Source organism: Erinaceus europaeus, chromosome 19, assembly GCF_950295315.1.
Source record: "Erinaceus europaeus chromosome 19, mEriEur2.1, whole genome shotgun sequence".
Lineage (NCBI taxonomy): Eukaryota > Metazoa > Chordata > Mammalia > Eulipotyphla > Erinaceidae > Erinaceus > Erinaceus europaeus.
The window spans coordinates 67,029,295-67,056,399 of NC_080180.1; the positions used below are offsets into that span (position 1 = coordinate 67,029,295).

At 61.3% G+C, this 27,105-nt stretch overlaps 3 protein-coding genes across 4 annotated transcripts in view; 1 reads left to right on the forward strand and 2 right to left on the reverse strand.

Moving 5' to 3' along the window:
- The window catches only part of SCLT1 (sodium channel and clathrin linker 1), a 243,932-nt gene that overhangs the window by 179,400 nt on the left and 37,427 nt on the right, over nt 1-27,105 (forward strand). The gene's annotated exons all lie outside the window — the stretch shown is intronic.
- On the reverse strand, nt 30-16,183 carry PLK4 (polo like kinase 4). 2 transcript variants are annotated; one of them, XM_060179104.1, is made up of 16 exons: nt 15,891-16,183; nt 14,939-15,034; nt 13,406-13,501; nt 13,219-13,333; nt 11,033-12,056; nt 10,415-10,515; nt 6,962-7,263; nt 5,814-5,918; nt 5,523-5,625; nt 4,393-4,542; nt 3,408-3,541; nt 3,228-3,319; nt 3,034-3,157; nt 1,848-1,988; nt 1,178-1,284; nt 30-493 (listed from the first exon to the last, which is right to left on the reverse strand). In XM_060179104.1, the coding sequence occupies exons 1-16, from the start codon at nt 15,918-15,920 to the stop codon at nt 391-393; spliced, it is 2,823 nt and encodes a 940-aa protein (XP_060035087.1). In that variant the 5' UTR covers nt 15,921-16,183; the 3' UTR covers nt 30-390. The 2 variants fall into 2 exon arrangements, with proteins under 2 accessions (XP_060035087.1, XP_060035086.1); XM_060179103.1 differs by lacking the exon at nt 15,891-16,183 and adding an exon at nt 15,110-15,367.
- The window catches only part of HSPA4L (heat shock protein family A (Hsp70) member 4 like), a 29,441-nt gene continuing 22,060 nt past the window's right edge, over nt 19,725-27,105 (reverse strand). Inside the window, exons 13-17 of the mRNA XM_060179105.1 lie at nt 24,911-25,036; nt 23,981-24,088; nt 22,512-22,631; nt 21,669-21,830; nt 19,725-20,001 (exon numbers count right to left, since the gene is read on the reverse strand). Of these exons, the coding sequence (XP_060035088.1) occupies nt 19,813-20,001; nt 21,669-21,830; nt 22,512-22,631; nt 23,981-24,088; nt 24,911-25,036 (705 nt within the window). The 3' untranslated portion in view covers nt 19,725-19,812. The remainder of the gene's footprint in view (nt 20,002-21,668; nt 21,831-22,511; nt 22,632-23,980; nt 24,089-24,910; nt 25,037-27,105) is intronic.

Below are 27,105 nucleotides of genomic sequence, written 5' to 3' on the forward strand. Positions count from 1 at the left end.
CGAAACTTGTAATGAAGTGAACCAAAAGGTCGAGTCGTCTATCACTATTTATTTTGTATAAAACGCACAGGCAGAAATGAGTGCCACAAAAATAAATATAACACACACATTGAATGCTACTGGGAACACACACACATCACACACAATGCGCCACGTCTGACAGGCAGGACAAGAGCACAGAACAGCCGGGTCTTCTGAGACGGCAGGACAGGACGCTGCACCGCACACCTCAGCGCGGCTCCGCTGATTGGTCCTCAGAACACAGCCCCACAGGGCACAGCTTAGTCCTTTTATGGAAAGGCTTTCTGAAGTCACAGTAAATAAAGTCACCTTACTTGAAAGCCAACGAGAAAGTTATTTATTAAGCTTTTAATCTAAAAAGAGCCTCAGTCAGTGGAGACCAGAGGTCGGGCTGGAAAACATGCGGAGGATGGACGACAGGCACTGCAGCTTCTGTCGGATGGGTGCCGGCAGCTTGTCCTTCTCTCCGTACCTGTGTGAGGCGACAGGAAAGGAGGACGCCTGCACCGTCCCGCTTCAGATAACCGGGAGACGGCCACTTCTGGCCCAGCCCGGCCACGGAGCAACCGGGAGACGGCCACTTCTGGCCCAGCCCGGCCATGGAGCAGAGGGCGGAAGGGGCCGGCCACCGGGTCCCCACAGCCACCGGGGCAGGGGCCTCAGCACGGCTTCCTGCCGCTTCGACCCTCTGCCGCTAACCGTGGCGCACAGAGCACCCGCGGCACACCGTGCGGGGTGAGCCTGGCCGTCATCCTCCAGTGCAGTCCAGCCACCTGCTGGTCGCTCGGCTTCTGGGGTCGCTCGGCTTGTCACGCCTGCCGCGAGGTCGGCCACCCCATGCCTTGTGGGTGGCCTGCCCGGCGCCCTCTCACCCCAGCACCCGGGTCACAGGCCAAGCCCCGGTCCCCGCGTCCTGAGTCCGCGTCTGTTGGTGAGTTTAATCCCACCACCGCCGCGATGGGCCCAGCCTGCCACAAGTCCCCCTGCCTGCTGCCTGCTGACCTAAACAGACACGGAGCACTCCTTGCCAGCAGCAGGCGGCTGTGTGTGTGTGTGGGGGTTACCCGGTCATCTGCCCCAGGGGTGGGGGCTACCCGGTCATCTGCCCCAGGTGTGTGGGGGCTACCCGGTCATCTGCCCCAGGTGTGGGGCTTACCTGGTCATCTGCCCATCTGGTGAGACGTAGCTGATAGAAGACACTCCTGCCTGTACCACCAGCTGGGACCCGTCGTTGAACTGGACCCACACGGCACCACTGGTCAGCTGGAAAGGGGCAGGGCGAGACGAGGGCTGGGAGGCACAGCAGGGAGGGGGCCGCACGCTCACAGCTGCCACCGAGGACTGACACATCTCTCCCAAGGCCCCATGGGGCAAGGGTCCGACACCAGGGGCCTGGCTCCCCTCGCTCCCCGGCTACAGACCTCACCCCTCACTGTGAGACGTCCCTCTTGGAAAGGGGGGCCGGGGTCTGCAGCCAGACTGCGGGGGCTCGCCGGCCATGTCTGGGGAGGGGGATGTGGACAGGAACACCAGCAGAGCAGGCCCCCGCAGAGCCGGCGTGTCCGGCAGTGAGCAACCTGCACCCCGCACAGGCTCCAGGCTCCTGGCTCCCGGTGTCCCGCCCCCGCCCCCCCCACCCTCCGTCACCACCAGGCTGCCACCCCGCCAGCTACACGTCACAGTTCCGACTGGCGGCAACACAGCATTAACGTCTGAACTGACATGGCCCGTGAGAGCAAGGCGACAAGATGGCAGAGAAGCTCGGGATGACTGCGACACTGGTACTTGTCTAGCTTCACACAGATCCATTCCGAGGAAGCCCTCACCTGTGTGGCCCAGCCAACGTCCTTGACGAAGACGGACTTGAGAGGCTGCGCTGACTGAGGGAGGCAGCCTTTGAGGGCGCAGGAAGAGAGAGTGTGATGCGGAGCTGCGGCCGGAAGGCTGGGGCCCTCCCCCGCCACCACCTGCGCCGGGTGGACAAGAAGCGTCAGCGCCACGTTGGGAGACGGGAGGTGAGCAGCCCCGAGCTTCACACCTGAGTGACCCCCACTCTCTTCCTCTGCAGTTTCACATGGGGGCAGATGGAGACGGGGGAGCGAGGGGTGCCAGAGGACGAGTGCCCACGACGCTCCCGGACCCGGGTCCCGGGCACAGGAGGTGTGCTCTACCCAGTGAGCCGGCGCCCGGCCCGGCCCTCAGCACGGCGGCGGGAGGACGGCTGCACGCGGAGGGGAGACTGCATTCGTGCGCCAAGCACTGCCGGAGAAGCCAGCAGTTCCCCCGCAGAACGGGAAAGAAAACGTAAATGAGGGGAGTCGGGCGGTGGCACAGCGGGTTAAGCACACATGGCGCAAAGCGCAGGGACCGGCATAAGGATCCCGGTTCGAGCCCCCGGCTCCCCACCTGCAGGGGAGTCGCTTCACAGGCGGTGAAGCAGGTCTGCAGGTGTCTGTCTTTCTCTCCCCCTCTGTCTTCCCCTCCTGTCTCCATTTCTCTGTCCCATCTAATAACGAGGACATCAATAACAATAATAACAATAAAACAAGGGCGACAAAAGGGAATGAATTTAAAAAAAGCAACCCGTGAGTGTAGTGATATTATGGGAGACCGGAAGCCTCAGCGCAGGAAACCAGCCCACCATCTGTCTTCACTGTGCTGGACTTGCCTGCCCGCCCTCTCCGAGCTGCGACTGTCAGCAGATCCTACTTTGAGGGTCTGTTTTAAAGCCGGTGCCCTGCTCAGCTCCGGGTCATGGTGGTGCCAGGGACTAGGCGCTAAAGTCTGCAGAACCACCAAGCTGCCTCCCCGGCCCAGGGTCCGCTTCTCTCACGGTTCAGTTTCCTGCGCTACACGGGCTAGTTCCCACCGGGACCAGGGCGCTACTGCATCGCGTGGGGCGACCGAAAGGACTGGAAGTGGCCCAGGGGGTGGAGCAGCTCGGAGGCCGGCGGGCTGCAGGCGACAGGTGGGCTCTGGCCCCGGGAAGGGAAGGGACGGGATGGGACTTACGGGAGGCGTGTGGAGCTGGGCCTGTCTGGGAGGCGCTGCGCCGCTGGGGACGGCTCTGCTTGGGGACGGCGGCGCCACGGGAGGGGGGGACAGCGTCTTGAGGGAGCTCCCGGGACCAGGCTTCCTGGAGGAGAGGGGGGCGTCACAGCCTTCTCTGTGGGGGTGTGGGAAACACTCAGCCCCCGGGCATTTACCTCCCTACGATGATGGGGAAGAACAGGGTGCTCCCGCTCCTCCTCTCCTCTTCCGAGATGACGGATTCCAGGGCCAGGCAGATACGGTGGCCCTGTCACAAAAGAAGCGGCTCAGCCACCCGCGGCCCGTGCCCACTGACAGTGTCACAACTGAAGGGACAGGAGGGCGCCAGGCCCCACCTCGTTGGCGTGGTCCACGTAGGCTCTCATCTCCTCCTTCAAGCAGCTGACATCGCTGGTACCTTTCAAGGTGTAAGACTTCCCAGTCCTTTCAATCATGTGGATGGAATCTGCTGTCTTGTGCACCTTGGCCCCTTGAAACGTAAGAATGATGCTGTCGTCACCCCACACACACTCATGGCTCCAGGAACAGCTGCTGGTTACAGCTGCTTCCTGTCCCGCGTCCTCAGGAAGCCCGGGCCACCCTCTTCCACACCTGCCAGCAGCTTTGATGAGGGTTTAAAAACCACTGCTCCCAGGGGAGTCGGGCGGTAGCACAGCGGGTTAAGTGCACGTGGCACAAAGCGCAAGGACGGGCGTGAGGATCCCAGTTCGAGCCCCCGGCTTCCCCCCTGCAGGAGTTGCTTCACAGGCGGTGAAGTAGGTCTGCAGGTGTCGGTCTTTCTCTCCCCCTCTCTGTCTTCTCCCCTCTCTCCATTTCTCTCTGTCCTATCCAACAATGACATCAATAATAATAACTACACCACTAAAACAAGGGCAACAAAAGGGAATAAATATTAAAAAAGATATATATAAATAAATGTATAAATAATTAAAAAGTAAAAACTGCCACTCTCACACACAACCTTCGCTGGAAGCCTTGGAACCGTGCAGTGTGAGTGGCTGTCCCAGGGTGACTGGCACAAGTAAACAGCCGTCACAGGCTCAGGAAAGATGATCCGGGCTCCACACTCAGAATCTGGCACATGACCCCTTGGGCTTCTAGTGAGACAGATGCCGCTTCTCGTGTGATTTCTGCTACTGTGGCCAGGTGGAAAGGACCCTGATCTACACAGCTCGGCGGTGAGCTGGCCCCGGGGCAGACTTCTGCTGACAGGACTGCAGCCCGGTGTGCCCCGTCTGGCCACTCAGATCGCGGCTTGCTATGTGCCACAACTCCTGGGCCACAGACTCAAGGCAAGACGGCGGCTTTTAATCTACTCACCGTCGTAAAACCAAACCTCGAAGTCCGCGGCCGGGGAGTTCTCCATCAGGACGCACTTGGCGTATCTGGTGAAGTAGGTGATCTTGGGAGACTTCGACCGGACAAGCTGCACAAACCTGGAGGCGTACTGGTATTTCCGCCAGTACTTCTCTAGAAAAGAGTCCCGGTGTTGAGAGAGTCCCAACTCCACAGATGAATCTCCTAGAGGTTCCGTATTTATTTCTACACTTTCTCATTCCCAAGCTCCACATTGATAATAAAATGAAATGTCTGAGACACAAGTCAGTTACTTCAATGAAAACAGAAGACAGCACAGTTCCCGAGATGTGTGTGAAATCTGAAAACTAGCACTGTGATCACTAGAAAAACCTACGTCTCTGACGTCTTCTAAGGAGCTAATTCAGAGACGGCGTTCTCACAAGCCCACGGGACTGTGCCCAAGGCAGCCAGAACCAACTGCTACCTTTCACCGTCAGGGTGGTGCGGGGCGACAGTCCCGACACAGAGCTGCACCTGGCAGAGTCCTCACGGTGGCTCCCAGCGTGTCGGCCTGTCTGGGTTTCTCAGTGGGACCAGATGGGTTCTGCTGCGCCAGCCTCAGGGGCCCTGCCTGGACGTCTCTCTCAGTACTGAGTTCTGCAGCCCGTGACCTCCAGAACCGTGCTGGGAGTCTAGGTCAGTCGCGACTGTGGGCCTGGCAGTATGCGTGCACGTGCTGCCGTGTGCCAGGGCCCCAGGCCAAGCCCCCAACCCCCCCCCCCCCCATGGAGCTTCACACACAGTGAACAGCTACGGGTGTCTCTTCTCATGCATTTACTTGAGTAGAGACAGAAGCTGAGAGGGAAGGAGGAAGGAGAGAGGGAGAGAGGCAGACACCTGCAGCCCTGCTCTTCACCATTTGTGAAGCTTTCCCCCTGCAGATGGTGGCCCAGGGGCTCGAACCCGGATCCTTATGTACTGTAATGTGCTCCACTGCCTGGCGCCCCGAGGCGTCTCATGTCTATCTTCCCTGTTCTCTCAACTCGTCTCTATCTAAAACACATAAGCAATACACCAAAAAGCATCACGTGTGTGACGAGTGGGAAGTGTCCTTGCAGCTCGGTGTGCGCGGACCGGGGGCCACCACGTACCTGGCAGGCTGTGAAAGCTGTACTTGCTGCAGTGCTCGGGGGGGCAGGGTGGCCTGTCGGTGAGAGGGAGCCCCCGCCCGGCGTCGGGGTGGTAGACGGCGATCTGCGGGAGGGGGGGAGCCCTAGTCACGCACGCATCCTTACATGAAGGCGGGACAGCGCTGACCTGAGTCTCGTCACCAGCTCGTCATAAAAGCCACACTCAGTCACTACTGCGGTTCTGAGTACAGACACTGTCGCACCGCGAAGACGCAACAGCCAGCGTGACAGCCGGGCGGGATGGGGACGTACCGTGCTGCCGTCGCTGGATATCTGGAGCACTTCCTTCACGTACTCCTGCGAGGCGTGCTCCCTGATGAGCTCCACACACACTTCCTCTGAGTCGAGAATGCTCACCTGAAAAACAGCCGGTCAGCGACCGCCCTCCACGGCCCGCGGCCGTGCGCACAGCTGGCCGGTGCTTTACCATGGCGGGAGCTGGTCGGGGCCGCCGCCGCGCTGCGCCTCACCGCTCAGACAGGGTGAGGCGGACGGACTCGGGTGCCAGGCACAGCCCGAGAGCAGGGAGGGGCAGGCGGCAGGCAGGAGGACGGGGACAATGCCAGGCAGACAAAGGAAAGCGAGAGGAGGAGTCACAGGGAAACCGACACCGCTCCCAGGGCGCCGGGCTCCCACTGGTAACTCAATCTCGGGGAGCCAGAAGCGGTCCCCATCTGTCAACAACGACACCCGCCTACAGGGAAACGACAGCTCTAAGCTGTGAGTTCAGGGGCCAGAGGTGTGGGCTGCTGTGGGGTCGCCACTGCTCGGCAGCCTCGGTCCTCCTCTGGTCTCGCTGGGGTCAGCTCTGTCGGGGGGAGAGGAGAGGGAGAGGGAGAGTGGGAGGGAGCGAGGGGAAGGGAGGAGGAGGGGAGGCAGGGAGAAAGGGGGGAGAGAGGAAGAGACAGACGGGGGAGAGGCAGAGGGAGGTGTCCCACAGCACCAGCCCCTCGGTGCTCCTCCCGGGTGGCGCAGGAGCTACTGGGTGTCGCCTGCCTCACGCCAACCACACTCTGCGTTTTCACCACAGGTCGGAGCTGAAGGCTTAGCACTGCCAGTGCTGGATCGAGCCATTCTTAGGAGACCGAGTCTTTCCATAAACTTCCAGTCCTTCTAAAAGGATTCGTTTCACAAAATGCAGAGTCTCAGGCAGAGAACCCCACAGGCTGCCAGCGAGGGGCCACTCTCCTCACCGCCTTCAGGCTTTTCCTGACTTTCTCAGATGCCATCGAGGCGGGGCCCGTCGTACCAGGGAGACAGTGTGGGCCAGGCCTGAGCCCGGAGCTGAGCGCAGTGGTGTCTCCCCCCGAGGGAGCAAGTGCCCACAGCGGAGCCCGGGGCGCCCTGTGACGGCGGCCGCACACTCCCGACCGGCAGAGCCCGCACAGTGCCCGACGTACCACGGCCTTCCTGGTCTTCTGTCTGATGGGTTTGAGCCTGTGAGCCGAGAGGGGAGAAGTGAGGCTCCGCAGAGTCCGCTTCTGGTGGCCTGGCGCCGGCTCCCCGGCCCTCATCCTGCTCTGCTCGGGAAGCTCCGGGCCCAGCCCGGACTCCAGGGGGCCGCTGCCCTGCTGCCCGGGCGCCTGTCTGGCAGGGGGCGGCTCGTCCAGGGGGCCCGGGCTGGACCAGGCGCCGCCCGCTGGCTCCTGCCAGTCCGCTCGGCCACGGAAGGCTCCGTCCGGGGCGACGCTCGGCTCGGCAGCTGAAACACACGGAGCGGAGCTCGGTGAGCGACGCGGACGAGAACCGTGCCAGGCTCCCTGCCGTCTGCGGCCTTTCTCGCAAGTGAGCACTCAGGCACAGGAGCGCCCGAGACCCTGAGGAGGACTGTCAGCCGGACCCGAAGCACCGTCTCCAGCAGTCCGCTAACTGAAAGGGACCTAGCGCAAGTTCATCTTTTGATCTTCTCATTTTTCACTTGTGATTAAAGGTGGGTTAAAGACGATAAGACTCTTAAAAAAAAAAAAGAAACAAACAAAAAAATTGGGAGTCGGGCGGTAGCGCAGCAGGTTAAGCGCAGGTGGCACCAAGCACAAGGACCAGCTTAAGGATCGCAGTTCGAGCCCCCGGCTCCCCACCTGCAGGGGGGTCGCTTCACAGGCGGTGAAGCAGGTCTGCAGGTGTCTGTCTTTCTCTCCCCCTCTCTGGCTTCCCCTCCTCTCTCCATTTCTCTCTGTCCTAACAATGACGACATCAACAATAACTACAGCAATAAAACAACAAGGGCAACAAAAGGGAATAGATAAATAAATAAAAACTTAAAAAGATGGCAAGACTATAGCGTCATTCCGCACCACACGCACTCCCAGAGGGAGCTTCTCAGTCCAGACAGAAACCAGTCGTCCAGATGTGATCCCGGACTCTGCAGCCAGCTACCCGCAGCAGCCTGGACAGTGTGACATGGACATGGACGGCCCTGAGCTCCGGGCCGCCACCCGCTGTCTCTCCCGTCTCCACTCGGAATGCGAATCAACGGGGAATGAGGTGGCTTCATCACAGAAAAGGGTCCTGGTGTTGTTAACAGACCGCTCCCACCCATTTGTACCTTATGATACTCAAGTTTGAGTGGCAACAGTGTTTCCTTACAGACCTCACAGAGTTGCAGCGGGCAGAAGGGCAGGGAGCCAGCTGACCGGAGCACCCAGCAGTGTGGTCCCTCTCTCTCCCCCTCTCCTTCTCTCTCCTTCTCTCTCCCCCTCCCCTTCTCTCTCCCTCTCCTTCTCTCTCTCCCCTCCGTCTCCCCCCTCTCCTTCTCTCTCCCCCTCCCCTTCTCTCTCCCTCTCCTTCTCTCTCCCCCCTCTCCTTCTCTCTCCCCCTCCCCTTCTCTCCCCCTCTCCTTCTCTCTCCCCCCTCTCCTTCTCTCTCCCCCTCCCCTTCTCTCCCCCTCTCCTTCTCTCTCCCCCCTCTCCTTCTCCCCCTCCCCTTCTCTCTCCCCCCTCTCCTTCTCTCTCCCCCTCCCCTTCTCTCTCCCTCTCCTTCTCTCTCTCCCCCTCCCTGTCTCCCCCTCTCCTTCTCTCACTCTCCCCTCCCTCTCTCTCCCCCTCCCTCTCTCCCCCCTCCTTCTCTCTCTCCCCCTCCCTCTCTCTCCCCCTCCCTCTCTCTCCCCCTCCCTCTCTCCCCCTGTCCCCCTCTCCGTCTCCCTCTCTCTCTCCCCCTCCCTCCCTCTCTCCTCCCTCTCCTCTCTTTCTCCCCTTCCCCCTCTCTCTCCCCCCCTCCTTCTCTCTCTCCCCCTCTCTCTCAAGACATCGGTCTGCAGAGGTAAAGCCTCAGGGGCGACCAAAAATAAACAACACCCCCCAAAAAAAAAATCCCTGAGAGACAGCAGAGTGGTTTTGCAAAAGACTGGCTCCTGAGGTTCCAGGGTCTCTGGTTCAACGCCCAGCACCACCAGCAGCCAGAGCTGAGCAGGGCTCAGGGACTAAGGCCAACAAGCCGAGCAGAGCGGCACTGAGATCACGCACACAGGCAGGCCGTCTCACCAGAGAAAGTGCGGTATCTCCAGGCCAAGCGAGGGAGAAAGACCACGGCAGTGCCCCGGTGAAGACACAGAAACCAGCTCAGCACTAAACACACGAGCAGGCTCTCGTGGGCTCCTGAAAACCGTGTATGGGGAGACGGGGGAGACGGGGGGGGAGAGGGGGAAAGAAAAGGGAGGAAGGAGACAGGAGGCTCGGGGGGGGGGGGGGGGGGGGGCCTTAAGCAGCAGCCTGCTTCGTGGCAGCGAGCTCTGCTGGGCCAGGAAACTGACACCACAAGCCCCTCCTCTCCAGCTGCCGCTGCCCCACCTCCCCTCCACCATCGTCGTCTGTCGCCCCCTGAGACCCCGTCTTGCTCATTAGTGAGAAGCAGGGCTACAGGTGTCTCTCTCTATCCCCTTCCCTCTGAATTCTCTCTCTTATCTGGGAGTCGGGCGGTAGCGCAGGTGACGCAAAGTGCAAGGACCAGCCTAAGGATCCCGGCCTTCCGGCTCCCCCCACCCCCGAGTCCAGAGACTCGGGTGGCAGCTGTGCGCCCAGGGCCGAGGACTGTGGCCTGCGCTGCCTGCCGTCTGTGAGTGAGGTCCCTGGGCACCTCTCTGCGGCTTCCACTGCACGCAAGCTCAGTCTTCTCGTTATTTTTAATCTGATAAAAGAGTTTATCTTTTTGTTGTTGTTGTAGTTACTGATGTCCTCGTTGTTGGATAGGACAGAGAAATGGAGTGAGGAGGGGAAGACGGGGAGAGAAAGACAGACACCTGCAGACCTGCTCCATCGCTTGTGAAGTGACGCCCTGTGGGATCCTTAGGCTGGTCCTTGCGCTTTGCGCCACCTGCGCTACCGCCCGACTCCCAGATAAGAGAGAGAATTTAGAGGGAAGGGGATAGAGAGACACCTGTAGCCCTGCTTCACTGCTTGTGAAACTTTCCCTCTTCAGGGGCTCCAGGGGCTTGAACGCAGGTCCTTGTGCACTTAGCCAAGTGGCCCCTCCTGATCATCCTATTACTTAGAGACGTGTCTGTGATGAGAGACAAGTTCACTCGGTTGCAGCCTTATGTGGTGACGGGGACTGAATCTGCAGCCTCCGTAGCGCCGGGCGTGAAGCTCAGTGCTGACACAGGCCCTCAGCCCTCCACAGGCGCCAAGGGTGTGGGCACAAACTAAGGCCCACAACCCGGCTGGGATCCGGCGTTCTGCACACCTTCTAGTGTCTGAGAGCCAGTGGCAGCCTCTTCCTCGGCGTCTCTGTGAGAAGTTGGTCTAACACCGTGCACAAAGCGCTAGTGACAGCAGTCGAGAGCTTACTGCCGTGACACACGCCGCTAAGACCCCAACCGCCAGCGCGAGCCCGAGCTCAGCACCTCGACGACGTCTCACCGTTCACGTGCAGGTTCCCAAGCCACTGCCGGGCCATCTCAGTCTGCGACGTCTGCTCTGCAAACAGGAAAGGGCTTCTTCCCGGATGAAGATGGCTGGAGCTGCAGGAGGAGAGAGTCTGTGTGAGCGAGCAGAAAGATAAAGACCTTTTATCTTACCCTCTGGCCTGACGAGCCCACCGGCTGAGGACAACCGTGGACACCCACAGGGTAGCGAGCGCGACTCGAGCCCCCGCACCCACCCCCAGGCACGATGCCCTTGCTGCTACCCATCAGAATCCAAGATCAGGAAAAGAAGGCAAATAACAGTCACAAAAAACGTCTAAGAATCAGTAATCCACCTATCACTCGGGCCGGCTTCTCCCCGAGTGCTGGCCTGTGTCCCTGCTCTCTAGAGCCCTCGGGAGGGAGCTTTCAACAGAGACCGATCTCACGTGAGGGAGAATGAGCCCAGAGAGAAACACACCGTCAACACAGGGACTCGTTTTCAGTCTTCAGCACAACCCCAAATGGTCCTCTTCTGTTTGCTAGTGAGAAACCACCCACGAGCCTCCCTCCCGCTTTGTGCTCACAACACCGCGTCTATGAAATAAAATGCTTTCCACAGAGTCATTCTTACTCGACTCTTTGATCGTCAGCTCGTCCGAGAGGTCCGGAGCCCTGGGGCGTCTTCTCTTGAAGCGAGCGGAGCACATCGGTGCCGGCGTTTGTGGGCCAGTACGTCTCTTCACGGGCGTCGACGCCCGACCTGGGCTTCGCGAGCATTTCGGCCGAGTGACATCGCTCCACTGGGAAGGCTCTGCCCGGAGCCTGGCCGTGAGAGGCACCGGACCGGTCTGAGGAGTGCGCCCTGCGCAGGTACCTCGAGTGCGGCCGGTCCTCTGCGTCCTGGGGCCCCCGGCCCCTCCGGCCCTGGCCGCTGTCCTGCTCGAGAGGTCTGCACTGAGCGTAAAAACTGCCTCCTTCTCCTACAGAAGAAATGTCACTGGAGCTTTTGTTCTTGGGGAACACAGTCATTTTACTTGGGAGCGGCTGGCCGACCAAGTGCTTGCGTCTGTCAGAGAAACTGCCGCTCACGCTGGGGCCGGAAGAAGCTGTGACTGCGGTGGAGATGGTGGCGTGCCCACTGTCGATCGAGCCCTCCATGGGCCCCAGGTCTCTGCTTTTAGACGAGCGGTTTCGGGACATGAAGGGGTGGTCCAGCACGGAAGACAGGCTTAGCCGGTCCGCGGGGTTTCTGCGAAGCAGCTTCTGGATGAGGTCCTTGGCCTCCCTCGACAGAAAGGCCGGCACGTGGTAGTCGGCCAGCACCACTTTGTTCAGCGTGTTCCTGACGGTGTCTGTGTCGAACGGGGGCCGGCCGGTGAGCAGCGTGTACAACATGCAGCCCAGGGACCAGACGTCGGACTCCAGGCCGTGCGCGCCGCGGGTGGCGATCTCGGGGGAGATGTAGTTTGGGGTTCCGCACAGCGTGTAGTGCTTCTCGTGCGGCAGCTGCAGCTGCGTGGCCAGGCCGAAGTCGGCGATCTTGACGTTCATGTTCCGGGTCAGCAGGAGGTTGGACAGCGTGAGGTCCCGGTGCAGGATGCCGTGAGAGTGCAGATACAGCATGCCCGTGGTGATCTGGTGCATGAAGTGCCGAGCTGCCGGGAGGGGAGGGGAGGCAAGCGGTCCCCCTCATGACCAGAGCTGGGAGCCAGAGAGGCTCTGCTTCCCTCCCGCTCGCTCTCAAAAGGAAACGGCGCAGTCTTCAAAAGCAAAAAGCAAACGGAGCCCAGAGCGGCTGGGGGTCAGTGCCAGCCCACCCTGCGGACACCACGCACACCGCCAGACGGCCGCACGGGGTCTGCTGGCAGGTGGGGGGCCTTCACCTGCGAAGGCCCCTGGCCAGTCTCCTGACTCCCGGCTCTTTACAGACCTGCCGACTCGGCAGGAAGCCGAGCGTCACTAGAACAGGCGGTGCCAGGACTGAGCCCAGGACCTGAGCCCCCGGCACCATCCACGTGGGACTCGCTGAGGCAGGAGGGAAGCCCCGGCTCTGGCGGACGCAGGGCTGCTGAGGTCAAGCCTGGGGCCCACGACTGAGCCACAGCCCTGGATGCCCGCAGTTACTTCTGTACAGGAAAGAGGATACGGATATGGCCAGTGTTTTCCTGACAGGGCGCAGACTCGAATGTAGGAGAAAAGCAAGGCTTCCTTGCCCTGTCTGTGCTAGCGAAGGGCAGGACGAGACCTCTCGCTAGGTGTGGTGTCTTTACTTCCTGACACTCCGGGTAGCGGGTGTCATCCTTCCAAGCTCAACTCTCTTAGTCACCGCCCGGACTGTATAGTTAGGATTTATTTATTGGATAGAGACAGAGAGCAATTGAGAGGGGAGAGGAGAGAGAGAGAGTGAGAGACACCTGCAGCCCTCTCTATCACTCACGAAGCTTCCTCCCTGCAGGTGGGGACGGGGGCTTGAACCTGGGTCCTTGTGCACCATAACATGTGCCCTCAACCAGGTGCACCACCACCTGGCCTCTGTTTAGATTTTCAGGTTTACTGTTAAAGAGAGAGGAGCAGAGGAGGAGAGAGAACTAGGACATCACCCTGACGAGATTTTCAGGTTTACTGTTAATGAGAGAGGAGCAGAGGAGGAGAGAGAACTAGGACATCACCCTGACGAGATTTTCAGGTTTACTGTTAATGAGAGAGGAGCCCCACAGAGCAAGCAACACACTCTTCAAGCTATACACGCTGCAGACAGACAGGCAGACGGACGGACGCACGGATGGACGGACTGACTCGCAAGCTGCAGCAGCCCACCTTCATTTTCCGAGAACGGCTTCACTCGGCCCTTCAGGAACCTGTTCATCTCCCCGTTGTGGCACATCTCCAACACCAGATACACGTAGTTGCTGTCCTCGAAGTAGTTATACAGCTGAAACACAGGCGCAGCAGTTACGGCACAGGACGCGAAGCCCCGCCCCGCGAGACCGAGAGCGAGACTCACCTCCAGGATGGAGGGGTGCTTCAGCTGGCAGTGTATCTTCACCTCGTTCTGGACCCTCTGCACCATGCCTGCTTTGTACATGGCCTTCTTATCTATCTGGAAACGACACGACAGGTTGGCACGCTGACGGCAAACCTTCAGGTGTTAACGCATCAAAAGTGAACTCAAGGGAGTCGGGCGGTAGCACAGCGGGTTAAGCGCAGGTGGCGCAGAGCACAAGGACCGGCGTAAGGATCCCGGTTCGAGCCCCCGGCTCCCCACCTGCAGGGGAGTCGCTTCACAGGCGGTGAGGCAGGTCTGCAGGTGTCTGTCTGTCTCTCCCCCTCTCTGTATCTCCCTCCTCTCTCCATTTCTCTCTGTCCTACCCAACAACGACGACATCAATAACAACAACAATAATAAGTACAACAATAAAACAACAAGGGCAACAAAAAGAGAAAATGAATAAATATTAAAAAAAAAAAAAAGTGAACTCGGGGCTGCCCGCTCGGGCACAAGGATCTGGGTTCAAGGCCCCAGTCCCCACCTGCAAGGAGGAAGCTTGAGGAGTAGTGAGGCAGGACTGTGGGTGCCCTCTCCTCCTCCCTCTCTCTCTCTCTCTCTCTCTCTCTCTCCCCTCCTCTCTCAATTCCTTTCTGACCTACCAAATGAGAATAAATCAAATACAAATACAAAGAAAAAAAGTTCATTTTGAAAAGAGGAAACAGACTTGAAAGCATTCTCAAGTCCTTTTACCGACTTACTCTGTTGTCCGTTTTCCTGACACTCCCAGCAGCCGAGGGGACATTCCCTGACAGGAGGGTGGGGGAACGCTAGTGAGACTGTGCTCCTGAAATCTTAGTCTTGCAAACACAGCCAAACCCAAAGGAATAGAACATCAGGGAACAACGTCAGTGGTCTGGGAGGTGGCGCAGTGTATAAAACACTGGACTCTCAGGCAGGAGGCCCTGAGTTCAGTCCCCGGCAGCACTCGGACCAGAGTGATGTCTGGTTCCTTCTCTCTCTCTCCTATTTTTCTCATAAATAAATAAGTACTTAAAGAACAAGGCAGAACAGAAAAACTTCTTTCGGTAAAATAAAGCCAGCCTATAGCACTCAACAACAGGCTTAAGCCTGTGCCAACCTGGCTTAAGCCAAGTGGCCCTGGGAGCCGGGCGGTGGCGCAGCGGGTTAAGCGCAGGTGACGCAAAGCGCGAGGACCGGCGTGAGGGTCCCGGTTCGAGCCCCCGGCTCCCCGCCTGCAGGGGCGTCGCTGCACAGGTGGTGAAGCAGGTCTGCAGGTGTCTGTCTTTCTCTCCCCCTCTCTGTCTTCCCCTCCTCTCTCCATTTCTCTCCGTCCTGTCCAACAACGACGACATCAGTAACAACAACAATAATAACTACAACAATAAAACAACAAGGGCAACAAAAGAGAATAAATAAAATATTAAAAAAAAAAAAAAGGCGGGTGGTTCTTGCTTTGTCCTCCGGTCCAGTCCGCAGCAGCAGGCGCTACCGGCGCGGCTCGGGGCCGATCCCGGGCGGGCTTCTTACCATCTTGATGGCGACTTCCAGACCGGTGCGGATGGACACGGCTCTGTACACACCGGCGAAGGACCCTTTGCCCAGCAGATTCCCGACTTTAAAATCCTGCGGAGGGAGGACAGACAGTGTGCGTGCGGCCGCGAGCGGCGGGGTTCGGGTCCCGCGGGGTGGGCGCCGCACCTCGATGCGTCCGGGGGCCGCGGGGACGGGCATGGCGGCGGCCGGCGGGCTCCCGGGCCTCTGGGTCCGGCTGGGGCCGCCGCTGCCCCGCGGGGCCGCCCCCCGCGCCCGCCCAGCCCCAGGGCCCAGGGCCGGGCCGGCGTCCCGCCTCCGCTCCCGCCGCAGCAACCGCCATCCCCGGGGAGGAGAGTCGGGGCGGGCAGCGCGGGAGGGGCCGCGGGAACAGGGAGACACCCGCCCAGGCGCTCCGGCCCCAGGGAGACACCGGCCGGGACAGCCCCGCCCCGCCCCCACGGCCCCGCCCCGCCTTGCGGCCCCTAGCCCCGCCCCCACGGCCATAGCCCCGCCCCCACACCCCGCCCCACGACCCCAGCCCCGCCTTGCGGCCCCTAGCCCCGCCCCCACGGCCCCGCCCCACGGCCGCCAGCCCCGCCCACACGACCACAGCCCCGAGCCCCGCCCCACAGCAACCAGCCCCATGACACCGCCCCCAGCCCCGCCCTACGGGCCCTAGCCCCGCCCCCACACCCGGCCCCACCACCCCAGCCCCGCCCCCAAGACATAAAGCCCCGCCCCCGCCCGCCTCGACGACCCCGCCCCGCAGCGCCAGCCCCGCCCCCTACAGGACCCCCCCCCCCCCCGCCCACCTGGATCCTCTCCACCAAGCAGGCCGCCGCCCCCGGCCCCGCCCGCCGCCCGCCGCCCGCCGCCCGCCGCCCGCCGCCCGCCGCCCGCCGCCCCCGACCCCGGCCCGGCCCCGGCCCCGGCCCCGCCGGCTCACCTCGATCCTCTCCCCCAGGCAGGCCGCCATGGCCCGGCCGGCCCCCCGCCCGCTCGCAGTCGCTCCGAGGCAGCGCTCCCCGCAGCCGGCCGGTCCGGGCGCCCATGGGCCCCGTGTCTAGGCCGCCGCCCCCGGCGACAGCCGCCCGCCGGCCCGCGAGTCCCCCGGCCGCCGCCCGAGGAGGCCGGCCCGGCGCCCCCGCGCTGCCATTTTGAAAAACTCCCGCCGCCGCCGAGTGGGCGGCGCGCCGCTGACGTCACGAGTGCGCCTGCGCACTGGGCGGCCGGGCGGCGCGGGGCGGAAGTTGTCGGGCGCGGGCGGCGACGGTTCCCAGCCGCGGGGCCGCGAGTCCCCGAAGCGGACGGGCCCCTGTGACCCGCGGGCTCGCGGCCCTTCGCCCCGCAGGTCGGGCAGCCGCCCCCGCCCGGGAGGCACGTGGGGACCCGACCCCGCCACCTGCGCCCGTCACGTGCCGCCCCGTCACCTGCGCCCGTCACGTGCCGCCCCGTCACCTGCCGCCCCGTCACCTGCGCCCGTCACCTGCGCCCGTCACCTGCCGCCCCGTCACCTGCCGCCCCGTCACCTGCGCCCGTCACGTGCCGCCCCGTCACGTGCCGCCCCGTCACCTGCCGCCCCGTCACCTGCGCCCCGTCACCTGCGCCCGTCACCTGCGCCCCGTCACCTGCCACCCTGTCACCTGCGCCCCGTCACCTGCCACCCCGTCACCTGCGCCCCGTCACCTGCCGCCCCGTCACCTGCCGCCCAGTCACCTGCGCCCGTCACCTGCGCCCCGTCACCTGCCACCTTGTCACCTGCGCCCCGTCACCTGGCACCCCGTCACCTGCGCCCCGTCACCTGCTGCCCCGTCACCTGCGCCCCGTCACCTGCTGCCCCGTCACCTGCGCCCCGTCACCTGCCGCCCCGTCACCTGCCGCCCCGTCACCTGCCGCCCCGTCACCTGCGCCCGTCACCTGCGCCCCGTCACCTGCCACCCTGTCACCTGCGCCCCGTCACCTGCCACCCCGTCACCTGCGCCCCGTCACCTGCCACCCTGTCACCTGCGCCCCGTCACCTGCCACCCTGTCACCTGCCACCCCGTCACCTGTGCCCCATCACCTGCCGCCCCGTCACCTGCCACCCTGTCACCTGCACCGTCACCTGCCACCCTGTCACCTGCGCCCTGTCACCTGCCACCCGTCACCTGCGCCCTGCCACCTGCACCCCGTCACCTGCTGCCCTGCCACCTGCACCCCGTCACCTGCACCCCGTCACCTGCTGCCCCGTCACCTGCCGCGCCGTCACCTGCATCTTGGCACACCTGCCGCCCCGTCACCTGCCATCCCTTGTGCTGCTCTGGCTCCTGCCCGAAGCCCGAGGGTGGCGTCCGGGGGCAGGACAGGCACAGCGGTGGGGCCTGCACGCCGAGGCTCCTGCCACCTGCGGTGTGTGTGGCCTCCCCCAGACCTGAAGCGGCCGCGTGTGCGCCTGGCTCCTCGGAGTGAGTGACGCCGCTCCCGGCACGAGGGCCGTTCCCACCCGACGCCCACACGGTGACCCCGTCAGCACCCGCCCGTCAGCACCCGCCTCAGCACCCGCTGCCCGGAGCCTGCGCACCCGCCTGTCAGCACCCGCCCGTCAGCACCCACCGTCAGCACCCACCGTCAGCACCCACCGTCAGCACCCACCGTCAGCACCCACCGTCAGCCCCCGCCCGTCAGCACCCGCCTCAGCACCCACCGTCAGCACCCGCCCGTCAGCCCCCGCCCGTCAGCACCCACCGTCAGCACCCACCGTCAGCACCCACCGTCAGCACCCACCGTCAGCACCCGCCCGTCAGCACCCACCGTCAGCACCCGCCTCAGCACCCGCCCGTCAGCCCCCGCCCGTCAGCACCCACCGTCAGCACCCGCCCGTCAGCACCATCCGCAGAGAAGAGGGTCTGGGAAGAGGAAGCCGTGTGGAGGGCGCCAGGCGGGGCACACCGGTTACGCTCACACGTCACCACGTGCAAAGACGGGTTCGAGCCCGCTCCCCAGCCGCAGGGTGGCGGCTCTCACAGGCGGTGAAGCAGGGCTGCGGGTGCCTCTCTCCCCCTCCCCCGCGCGGTTCTCTCCGTCCCGTCCGCGCGGGCGGGCGCCGGGCCCGGGGACCCCCACCCCGGGACAAGGAGAAGAGCAGGTGCCCCCGGGACCTCAGGCCTGCGCGCAGAGCACGAGGGGCACCGAGCGCCCCCGCCCCCGCCCCCGCCCCCGCCCCCGCCCCGCCGGCCTCCCTCCCCGAGCCGCTGGCAGCTCTCGGGCCCGGCCGCTGCCTCCTTTGCTGCCGGACTGTCTGTCAGCAGCTTCCCAGGGGCCGAGAGCTCTGCCGGAGTCCGCACTGAGGAGGAGCCTGGGCTGTGGCAGACGGGCGCGCGCCGGGGGTGGGGGGGAGGGACACAGAGACGACAGTGGGGACACAGTGGTGCGGGGACCGCACCTGGGACCGCAGAGTCTGAGCGGAGCCGCGTGCTCGGTGCCGCCCAGAGATGAAGCGCTTTGCTCGCTAGCGCCAAGGTGGCAAGTGGCAAACAGAACACGTCCCGCATGCAGGGCCGCGGGGGAAGGACCGGGTCTCTGCAGATTTCTAGACTTCAGAGCGCCGGCCGCCGCAGCCCCAGAGGAGGGGTGACTGGGGCGCAGGACTGTGGCGGCGGGAGCGGGCTGGAGTCAGGCCGCCGTCTCGTGACTCTGGGAGCCAGTTTGATTGACATCGCTGCTAGAAAGACTTCCATGCAAAACTGCACGAGCGACACATCTTTATTACTCGGGTCAACGGATAACTACACTGCAAAGTCAGAGTCTCTTTGTCAAAAGCAAGTTTAAGTCGAATCGGGGCCGAGAAGCATCCGCGCCGCCTCTGGCTAGCTCACCGGTAAAGTGCCGGGTAACACGGGTGCGGGACGCGCGTCTGCTGCAAACACAGAGGTGCGCGAACCGGCTGGGACGGCTGCCGGGACCCCAGAGCGGCAGAGCGCGCCCCGCCGCCGCCTCTGCCGGCCCGCTCTGCGGCTCCCCACAGACGTCAGCCAGCCGGTGCCCCTGCCCGAGGAGCCGGGGAAGCCGGGAGCGCCTCCGCCAGAGGCCTGAGACGAGGGGCCACAAGGGCGCCCGGCCCGCGTGAAGTGACGCGACGCGCAGGCCGGAGGCACCTCAGAGCCGGTACCGCCTGGGGCCGCCGGGCTCGAGACGCAGGCCCTCTGTCAAGGCGGCAGGGCGCGGTGAAGCACGGGGCCTCCCACAGTTCGGGCCGTCCCGTCCACACCCTCCTCCCGCACGGGACCTGGACCCGCGCTCCCGGCCGGGGTGTCTCCGGAGGGCCACGGCCAGTAACTGGAGGTGAGGGCCGCGCCGCACCCTGCCCTGTGTGAAGACGTCGCACAGTCGAGTCAAACACCCAGACAACCGCAGAACTGAAACAAGGCGCCAGGCGGGCCCGGGGAAGGCCGCGCCAGCACCGCAGGGAAGAGGCGCGAGCCGCAAACAGTCCGCCGTGTGCCAGTGTGCCACCACCACCGCGTGCCGCCACCACCGCGTCGCCTCCCGCTCAGCAAGGGCTCGGCCGAGTGACGGCGCAGCCCACGGAGCGGGAAGCCATCTTAATTTCGATGTTACCGCTGTTACATTGGCACGGCCAGATGACCCGGGCCTCGGTGGCGGCCACGGTGCCCGGGAGCTGCGAGGAAGCCGGGCTGCGTCCCCTCAGTCTTCTCACCTCCGCAGCCGTGGAAGGGAACGAGGTGCGCTCAACACAAAACACTCTTCAAAACGACTCCAACAAACAAATGACAAAAAGTGGTTAAGAACAACTCAACATCTGTTGTGTGTACCGGGCGGGACAGCGGTGGACAGAGGCCGTCTGCGCCGGCGGGGGCGGCCACGGGAGCCTAGTCCACGTCCATCTCTCCACCGGCCTTTGCGTGCGGGGCGCCGTCTTTCGCCGGGTCTGGCTTGGAGTCTGGCCCGCCCTGCCCGTCCGTCGGTCCGTTGTGCTCGCTGGCTTTTGTCTTGTCTTCTGTGTCCTCGGCCTTCGGCTTGGGCTTGAAGATGAGGGGGTTGCAGAAATTGTCCAGTTCCTAAACACAGAAAGGGCTCACAGGACTCTCCACAGGCTCCTTCCTGCTCCACGGGGCAGCTCAGCTGCACGCGCAGCTGTCTTTGTGGCCCAGCACATGGCTCGGCTGACGCCGGGCTGAGCGTGTAGGCCTAGTGCAGGTCAGCTGACCACCGGCTGACCATCTGACTGACCGCCTGGCTGACCATCTGACTGACCGCCTGGCTGACCATCTGACTGACCGCTGGCTGACTGACTGACCGTCGGGCTGACCATCTGACTGACCGCCAGGCTGACCGTCTGACAGACTGCCAGGCTGACCATCTGACTGACCGCCGGACTGACCATCTGACTGACCGCTGGCTGACCGTCTGACTGACCGCCGGGCTGACCGTCTGACCGCCAGCTGACCATCTGACTGACCGCCAGCTGACCGTCTGACCGCCGGGCTGACCATCTGACTGACCACCGGCTGACCATCTGACTGACCACTGGCTGACCATCTGACTGACCACCGGCTGACCATCTGACTGACCACTGGCTGACCATCTGACTGACCGCCGGGCTGAGCGTCTAGGCCTAGTGCAGATCGGCGGGGAGAGGAGCTGATTCAACTGGAACATTCCCGACTCCAGTCTCACCCAGACCTGTTTTCTCAGTTAGTTTACATGGCAGGAAATATTTCAATTTGTTCCTTTCAATCATGTCCTGTGCTCTACTATGAGAATACCAATGCAATTTATAGATCTAAACTTTTATTTTTTATTTATTTAGGATAGAGACAGAGATTGAGAGAGGACGGGAGACAGGGAGAGAGACAGGGACACCTGCAGCTCTGCTTTCACTGCTCGTTAAGCTTTTCCTCTGCAGGTGGGGACCGGAGGCTTGAACCTGGGCCTTTGTGCGTGGTAACGTGTGCTTAACCAAGTGCACCACCACCCGGCCCTGACTGAAAGTTCTTTTCTTTTTTCTTTTTTTTTGTAATCTGATTGAAATTTCTCATTCAAGTTTATATTAAAAGTCTCAGGTGGACCTCTGTTCTTTTTAAATTTAATATTTATGTATTTATTTTCCCTTTTGTTGCTCTTGTAGTTATTGTTGTTGATGATGTCTTTGTTGTTGGCTAGGACAGAGAGAAATGGAGAGAGGAGGGGAAGACAGAGAGGGGGAGAGAAAGACAGACACCTGCAGACCTGCTTCACCGCCTGTGAAGTGACTCCCCTGCAGGTGGGGAGCCGGGGCCTCGAACTGGGATCCTTATGCCGGTCCTTGTGCTTTGCGCCACCTGCGCTTAACCCGCTGCGCTACCGCCTGACATCTGCAGCTCCATTCTTATACACACAGCATTAGTTTTAAAAACAGTTAGATACCTTTTTCTGCGAGGAAAAATACTCCTTGAAAGTAAATGCAGGGCAGGGAAACAGCACACTGAGGCTCTGAGGTCCCAGGTTCAATCCCCTGCACCACTGTCAGCCAGAGCTGAGCGGCGCTCTGGGGGGGGGGCGGGCGGGGAGGCGGGCAACTTGATGCATTAAAAGCTCGACAAATGCCTTTCCCATAGCCTTGCTCTGCCTAACACAGGCAGACAGCACACCTGACCAGGCCGGAGTCCTGCAGCCAGAGCCAGAGCGACGGGCTGCGGAGCCCGGGCAGAGCCGGCGGGGATGCTCCCCCGAGCCCGTGTCTCACCTGTGCCTTGGCCGATATCTCCGCGGCCTTCACCACGGGGTCCTGCGTGAGGCTGAGCTTGTTCTGAGCGTTCATCTTGCCGTTCAGCCAGCCCACGACGTCACCAACGTACTTCTCGGCCTTGTCCACCTCGGCAGGGTCCAAGTGGCTGTATTTTTCATCCTGTTGACAGACATGCTCACTGTCACGACTGCCCACCCCTGCCCAGGGGGGACCTCTGCTCGCCCCGTGCTGTCATCCGAGTCCTGTAGGTTGCGGGCTCCTGGCTGAACTGATGACGTCACAGGACCACTGAAGCACCTCGCCCTGGGCAGGGGAGCAGTCTGTCTGTCCACGTCAGCTAGTCTGCTGACTCTGCTGCAGAGATAAAACCAGGAGCCCTCTGTCTAGTCTGAGTCTGTCTGTCCACGTCAACCAGTCTGCTGACTCTAGTCCAGAGATAAAACCAGGAGCCGTCTGTCTACTCTGATCATTTCATCCCGATGGAGGTGGTGCTTCTGTGACTGATGGGCCTCCGGGCTGGTGGGAAGGGGGCTGTGTACTGAGAAGGGGAGGGGATGATGGCGACCTGGGCAGGGAGACCCGGAGGCACAGGGAGGGCAGAGGCAGCCCAGGGGCCAGGTGAGGGTTGGACCCTGGGTCTCGGAGACCTGGGCAAGGAATGAGGCCCAAGGAGCGAGGAGCTCAGGGCCCTGGGTTCAGGGGGCACTGTGCTCAGAGTCTGCGTGGACCCTGAACTGAGGGGCCTCTGGTCTCTGGAGCTGGGTGCCTCCACCACCCTCACGACAAGCTGGGAGCCGCCGCCCGCCCGCCCGCCCGCCTGCCCACACACCGGGGCCGCACCTTGCTTCTGTACGCCTCCACCACCTTCATGACAAGCTGCACCTTCCTCCCCAACTCGGTCAAGGCCTTGGGCCTCTCCTCATGCTCCAAGTACCTCACCTGGATCGGTTGGCCGTGTTTCTGGCCACGGGACATTTTTAAAAAGAAAAGTTCGGTGTGAGTTCTCACGGGAGGGTGGGGAGGGAGCCATGCGTGTCAGTCTGCGGTCCCCTCCCTCCCTGGGGCGCGGCCTCAGCCACACACAGGGACACGCCCAGCAGCCAGAACGTGCCCACCCCCCCACCCCACCCCCCCCGCCCCAGCCCTGGGTCCCTTCAGAGTTGGTGTGAGCGTCACAGGTCAGAGTCAGGGTCTGCAGGACAGTGTGACCTGGTTCAGACTCTGCTGGGACCCTCTGTGGGTCCCCCCGTCCCCCCAGCCTGTGTGTGGATTCAGACTCTGCTGGGACCCTCTGTGGGTCCCCCTGAGCCCCCCCCAGCCTGTGTGTGGATTCAGACTCTGCTGGGACCCTCTGTGGGTCCCCCTGAGCGCCCCCCCCCCCCCAGCCTGTGTGTGGATTCCGCCCTCTGCTCCGGGCTCCAGACTGTCCTCATCATGTTCACCTCACACTTCTCACTCAAGTGTTTCTAGAGGACGCCAACTACTGCACTTTTATTTTTTCTTTAACTTCATATGCGTTGTTCTCCTGTCACTAGGCTTGTCCCCAGGACTGGGCGCCGCACACCAGCACCACTCCCAGCGGCCATTCCCGGAGAGGGTGAAAGGGGAAAGCGAGGTGGCACCTGCGGCAGTGCTCCACTGCCGGGAAGCTTCCCCTCTGCAAGTGGGGGCCCGGGGGCTGCGGCTAGGCCTGGGGTCTTGAGCACAGCAGGTGCGCTCTGCCGGGAGACCCCCTGGTGCCCCTTCCTGTTTCTGTGGAGCTCTGCTTGTTAGTGAGATGGAGGAGAGAGGGGCAGAAACCCAGGCTCGCTGCGCGCTTTCTCTGTCCTCTGCAAGGAACCTGTATCGGGAGGGGCTTTCCTGCAGGACTGACCCCTGCAGTGCCTGGCCCGATGCCCCCAACACCACGTTCCTGATCGGCTCAGAGAGGTCCCGGGCCGGCAGATTCAAGCCAGGCTGCAGAGGTGGAACGTGGGATGACGGGGCTGGTAGCAGGAGGCAGGTGGCAGGTGGGCCCCTGGCCTTTCCTTCAAATGCCACCAGTCAGGTGGAGGGGCACCGGCCGGCTGGCAGGGTGCGGCCACCACAGGAGAGGGACTGAGGAATGGCTCTCCAGCACAAAGGGCCGGTGACGCCCCCGGGGACCCCTGGTGCATGTGCCTTGTGTGACTGTACCACCAGCTCTCTGGTCACTGGCTGAGACGTGGTCCCTGCCCGGTGGGGTCTCCCAGCGCCGAGCATGCCTGTGACACACAGGGAGCGCTGACCCCAGCCTTTCACGGACGCAGGCACGGACCCGGGGAGCTCACCTTGAGCTCTTTGAGCTTGTCCACGTAGACTTGTTTCGGCTGGTCCTCTCCTTCCTGATAAAGCCAATTTTCTGTGTCTTCTAAGACTGTAGACAGTTTGTTCAAGTCCTAGTTAGGCAGTGAAAAGACACGGGCTGGTTAAGTGCTCATAGTACCAAATGGGAGCACCTGGTTCGAGCCCCCACTCACCACCTGCTGGGGGTCCACTTCACAAGCGGTGAAGCAGGTCTGCAGGTGTCTCTTTCCCTCTCTGTCTGGTTAAAAAGTAGCCTCGTGGGAGTCGGGCGGGAGCGCAGCGGGTTAAGCGCACGAGGCGCAAAGAGCAAGGACCAGCGTAAGGATCCCGGTTCGAGCCCCCGGCTCCCCACCTGCAGGGGAGTCGCTTCACAGGCGGTGAAGCAGGTCTGCAGGTGTCTGTCTGTCTCTCCCCCTCTCTGTCTTCCCCTCCTCTCTCCATTTCTCTCTGTCCTATCCAACCACAATGACATAAACAACAATAACAACAATAAAACAAAGGCAACAAAAGGGAAAATAAATATTTAAAAAAAAAAGTAGCCTCGTCCGAAACAAGTCACCAGGGGCCAGTGGTGGCACGCTTGGTTAAATGCACACATTACAGTGCACAAGGAACCAGGTTCAAGGCCCTGGTCCCCACGTCAAGAGGGAAAGTGCTGCAGGTGTCTGTCTCTTTCTCAGTCTTTCTGTTCATCCAAATAAAGTTAAAAAAAAAAATCGAAACAAGTCAGCAAGGGAAGGCAAGCTGTCTGAGTTTTCTAACTCATTGCTCAAACACGTTTTCACCAAACTCCTGCAAGTGGAGATATGACAGGAAGCTCTGCCTCCCAGGCTTGGAGGACGGACACAGCGACCTGCCTGTGACATCTGCTGACACAGGGAAGCGGCTCCAGCGAGGGCCGGGGGTGGACTCACCTCCGGGGTGATGAGCTTCTCGTAGACGGTGCCCAGCTTGTCTCTGAAGTCGTAGACGTACTCCTCCACCGCATTCTTGGCGTCATTCCTCTCCTTCTCCAGTTTGTCCTGCATTGTCATCTTCCCCTGTTCAAACAGCATTGGAGCAGCTGCCATGAGGAGTCTGCTCGAGGGGAGGGAAGTGGGAAAACCTCAGCACAGCCGCCAGTGGCCCGTGTGCCTGCGGGATGTGGCGTCTGCCCTGCACGCACTGCCGTTGGGGGGGGGGGCGGTGCAGCTTAGGATGGACTCACTGTTGACCAGAAGGACCAGGACTGCAGAGGAGCCCAGACCCCCCCAGCCAGGCTGAGAGAGCAGCTGTGTCTCAAGCCCCTGCCACATGCTACCACGTGGGTGGCTTCTGACCCCGGCCAGCCCAGACCACCTCCCGCCAGGCAGTCAGACACAGGACACGGGAGATTCCGCACAAGGTCACAGAGACAGAAAGTACGCCCTCTGGACAGTGAGCCTCCAGCCCTGCCCTCACTGCCCCGGAGGACGCTTTGGTGCTGTGGGCTCTCTGCTTCTCTTTCCCTCTCCCTCTCTCTCTCTGTCTGAAAAAGGCAGTCTGGAGCAGTCCAGCCTGACAAGAGAAAAAAGAAAACACAATAAAGTGAAAGTTGGCTGGGGTTAGGGAAAGGGAGCAGGTGAATTGAATTATTACAGGCTGCTACAGGGCTTCTGTTTAGAAGATGGTGGTGATGCCGGTCCAGCCCTGACACAGTGATGAGTGTCACGATACTTAAACAGGGTCAACAACTAGGAATAGCAGAGGAGACCCCTGGGACCACAACAAGACAGGACCACGACGACTTTGGGAACCCACCAAATCACCAGAGCTTCCAGAGACCACACTCTGCACAGACCTCCAGCTCTACCCAGTTGAGAAACTTCTCTAAAGAACAAGGATTATCAATGATCACCTGAGACTGCAACAAGATGAAACCGGGACTACTTTGGGACCACAGGTCACCGGTGAGTGCAAACACGTGCGGCTCGTGGACAGAGAGGAGCCTAAGGAGAGATTCCTGGGGCTACAGCCGCATCTACTCCCCAGCAGCTGGGAACAGTCCGGCAGTTTGCCAGTTGAGGAGTCACCTCCAGTCTGCTTCACCAACAAGGGGACGGCTGAAGGGAGGAGAGGACTCCCCTAAGACTCACCAAATGCAACTGTGAGTCTCCATTGCTACTTCCCTCAGAGGCTAGAGCATCAAGGAGGAGGCCGTGTGCTGACATTGGGGGACAGAAAACTGGCCAGGGAAACTCAGGAGAAGAGCTACACCTCGGTGGCCTAGCAGTGGGGCTGTGTGGTGGAAGCCTTTCCACATTGTTCTCCTGATGAGAACACAGTGAATAATTGCCTCAGAAACTACAGACTATGAACAGGACTTGTTTAGAAACTCACAGGATCGAGCAGTCCTGCCCAGCTTGGCAGAGAAGCTGAATTGAGCCTGGAGCTTTGGATCCTTGGGGTGTGGGAGTCTCTTTGCATAACCACTGTGCTATCTCTCCCTCACCCTGATTTATCTCTTGGTCAGGAGTGAGTGATTAAGCTAAGTAGCCTACTTATAGATAAAAGGCCCCCAGGCTCCCATAGCCTACAGGGAAGAAAAAGAACAAAAGAGGCTTTAACAGCCTCTGTGCTCCAACTCAGGGACTGAGATAACATTGAAACAGCTGTTAATTTCCACAAGTTTGAATTCTTTAAGCACTTTACTTAGACACAAGTCAATCCAGGCAAGAGTGATCAGTGGACTGAAAAGTACTGAGAGGGACCTCATAACACACTATAATATGGTTAAACCAAGGAACAACATTGGAGAAATGAACAAGGACAAAATCCCAGCTAAAATCCCTCCAAAGGCAGAAGAATGAGATCAATATCCAAATGCTAAATGAGGAATTAAGTCACAGGACTGAGGAGAGTTTGAAAGAACTGTCATCAGAAATGCAGAAATGAGACTCTGAAAGAAAGCATTATCTCGAGGTAATTAGCTGAAACAGCTGAGCTAAGAGCACAACTAGCTGAACAAACTAATACAGTATCAGAGCAGGGTAACAATAGCTGAGCAGCAGAAAACAGAGGGGTGAGAGAATAGGATGAATAAGGCAGGGGAGTCGGGCGGTAGTGCAGTGGATTAAGCGCACATGGTGCA

Excerpts from the sequence above, each read along its gene's own strand:
- PLK4 (XM_060179103.1), bottom strand. The coding sequence starts at position 15,142 with ATGCCCGTCCCCGCGGCCCCCGGACGCATCGAG. Across the intron at positions 10,516-11,032 it reads GCTGACGATCAAAGAGTCGA|CTCCAGCCATCTTCATCCGG; the intron begins GTAAGAATGACT and ends CTCCTCCTGCAG. Across the intron at positions 3,542-4,392 it reads CGAGGTTTGGTTTTACGACG|GGGCCAAGGTGCACAAGACA; the intron begins GTGAGTAGATTA and ends TTACGTTTCAAG.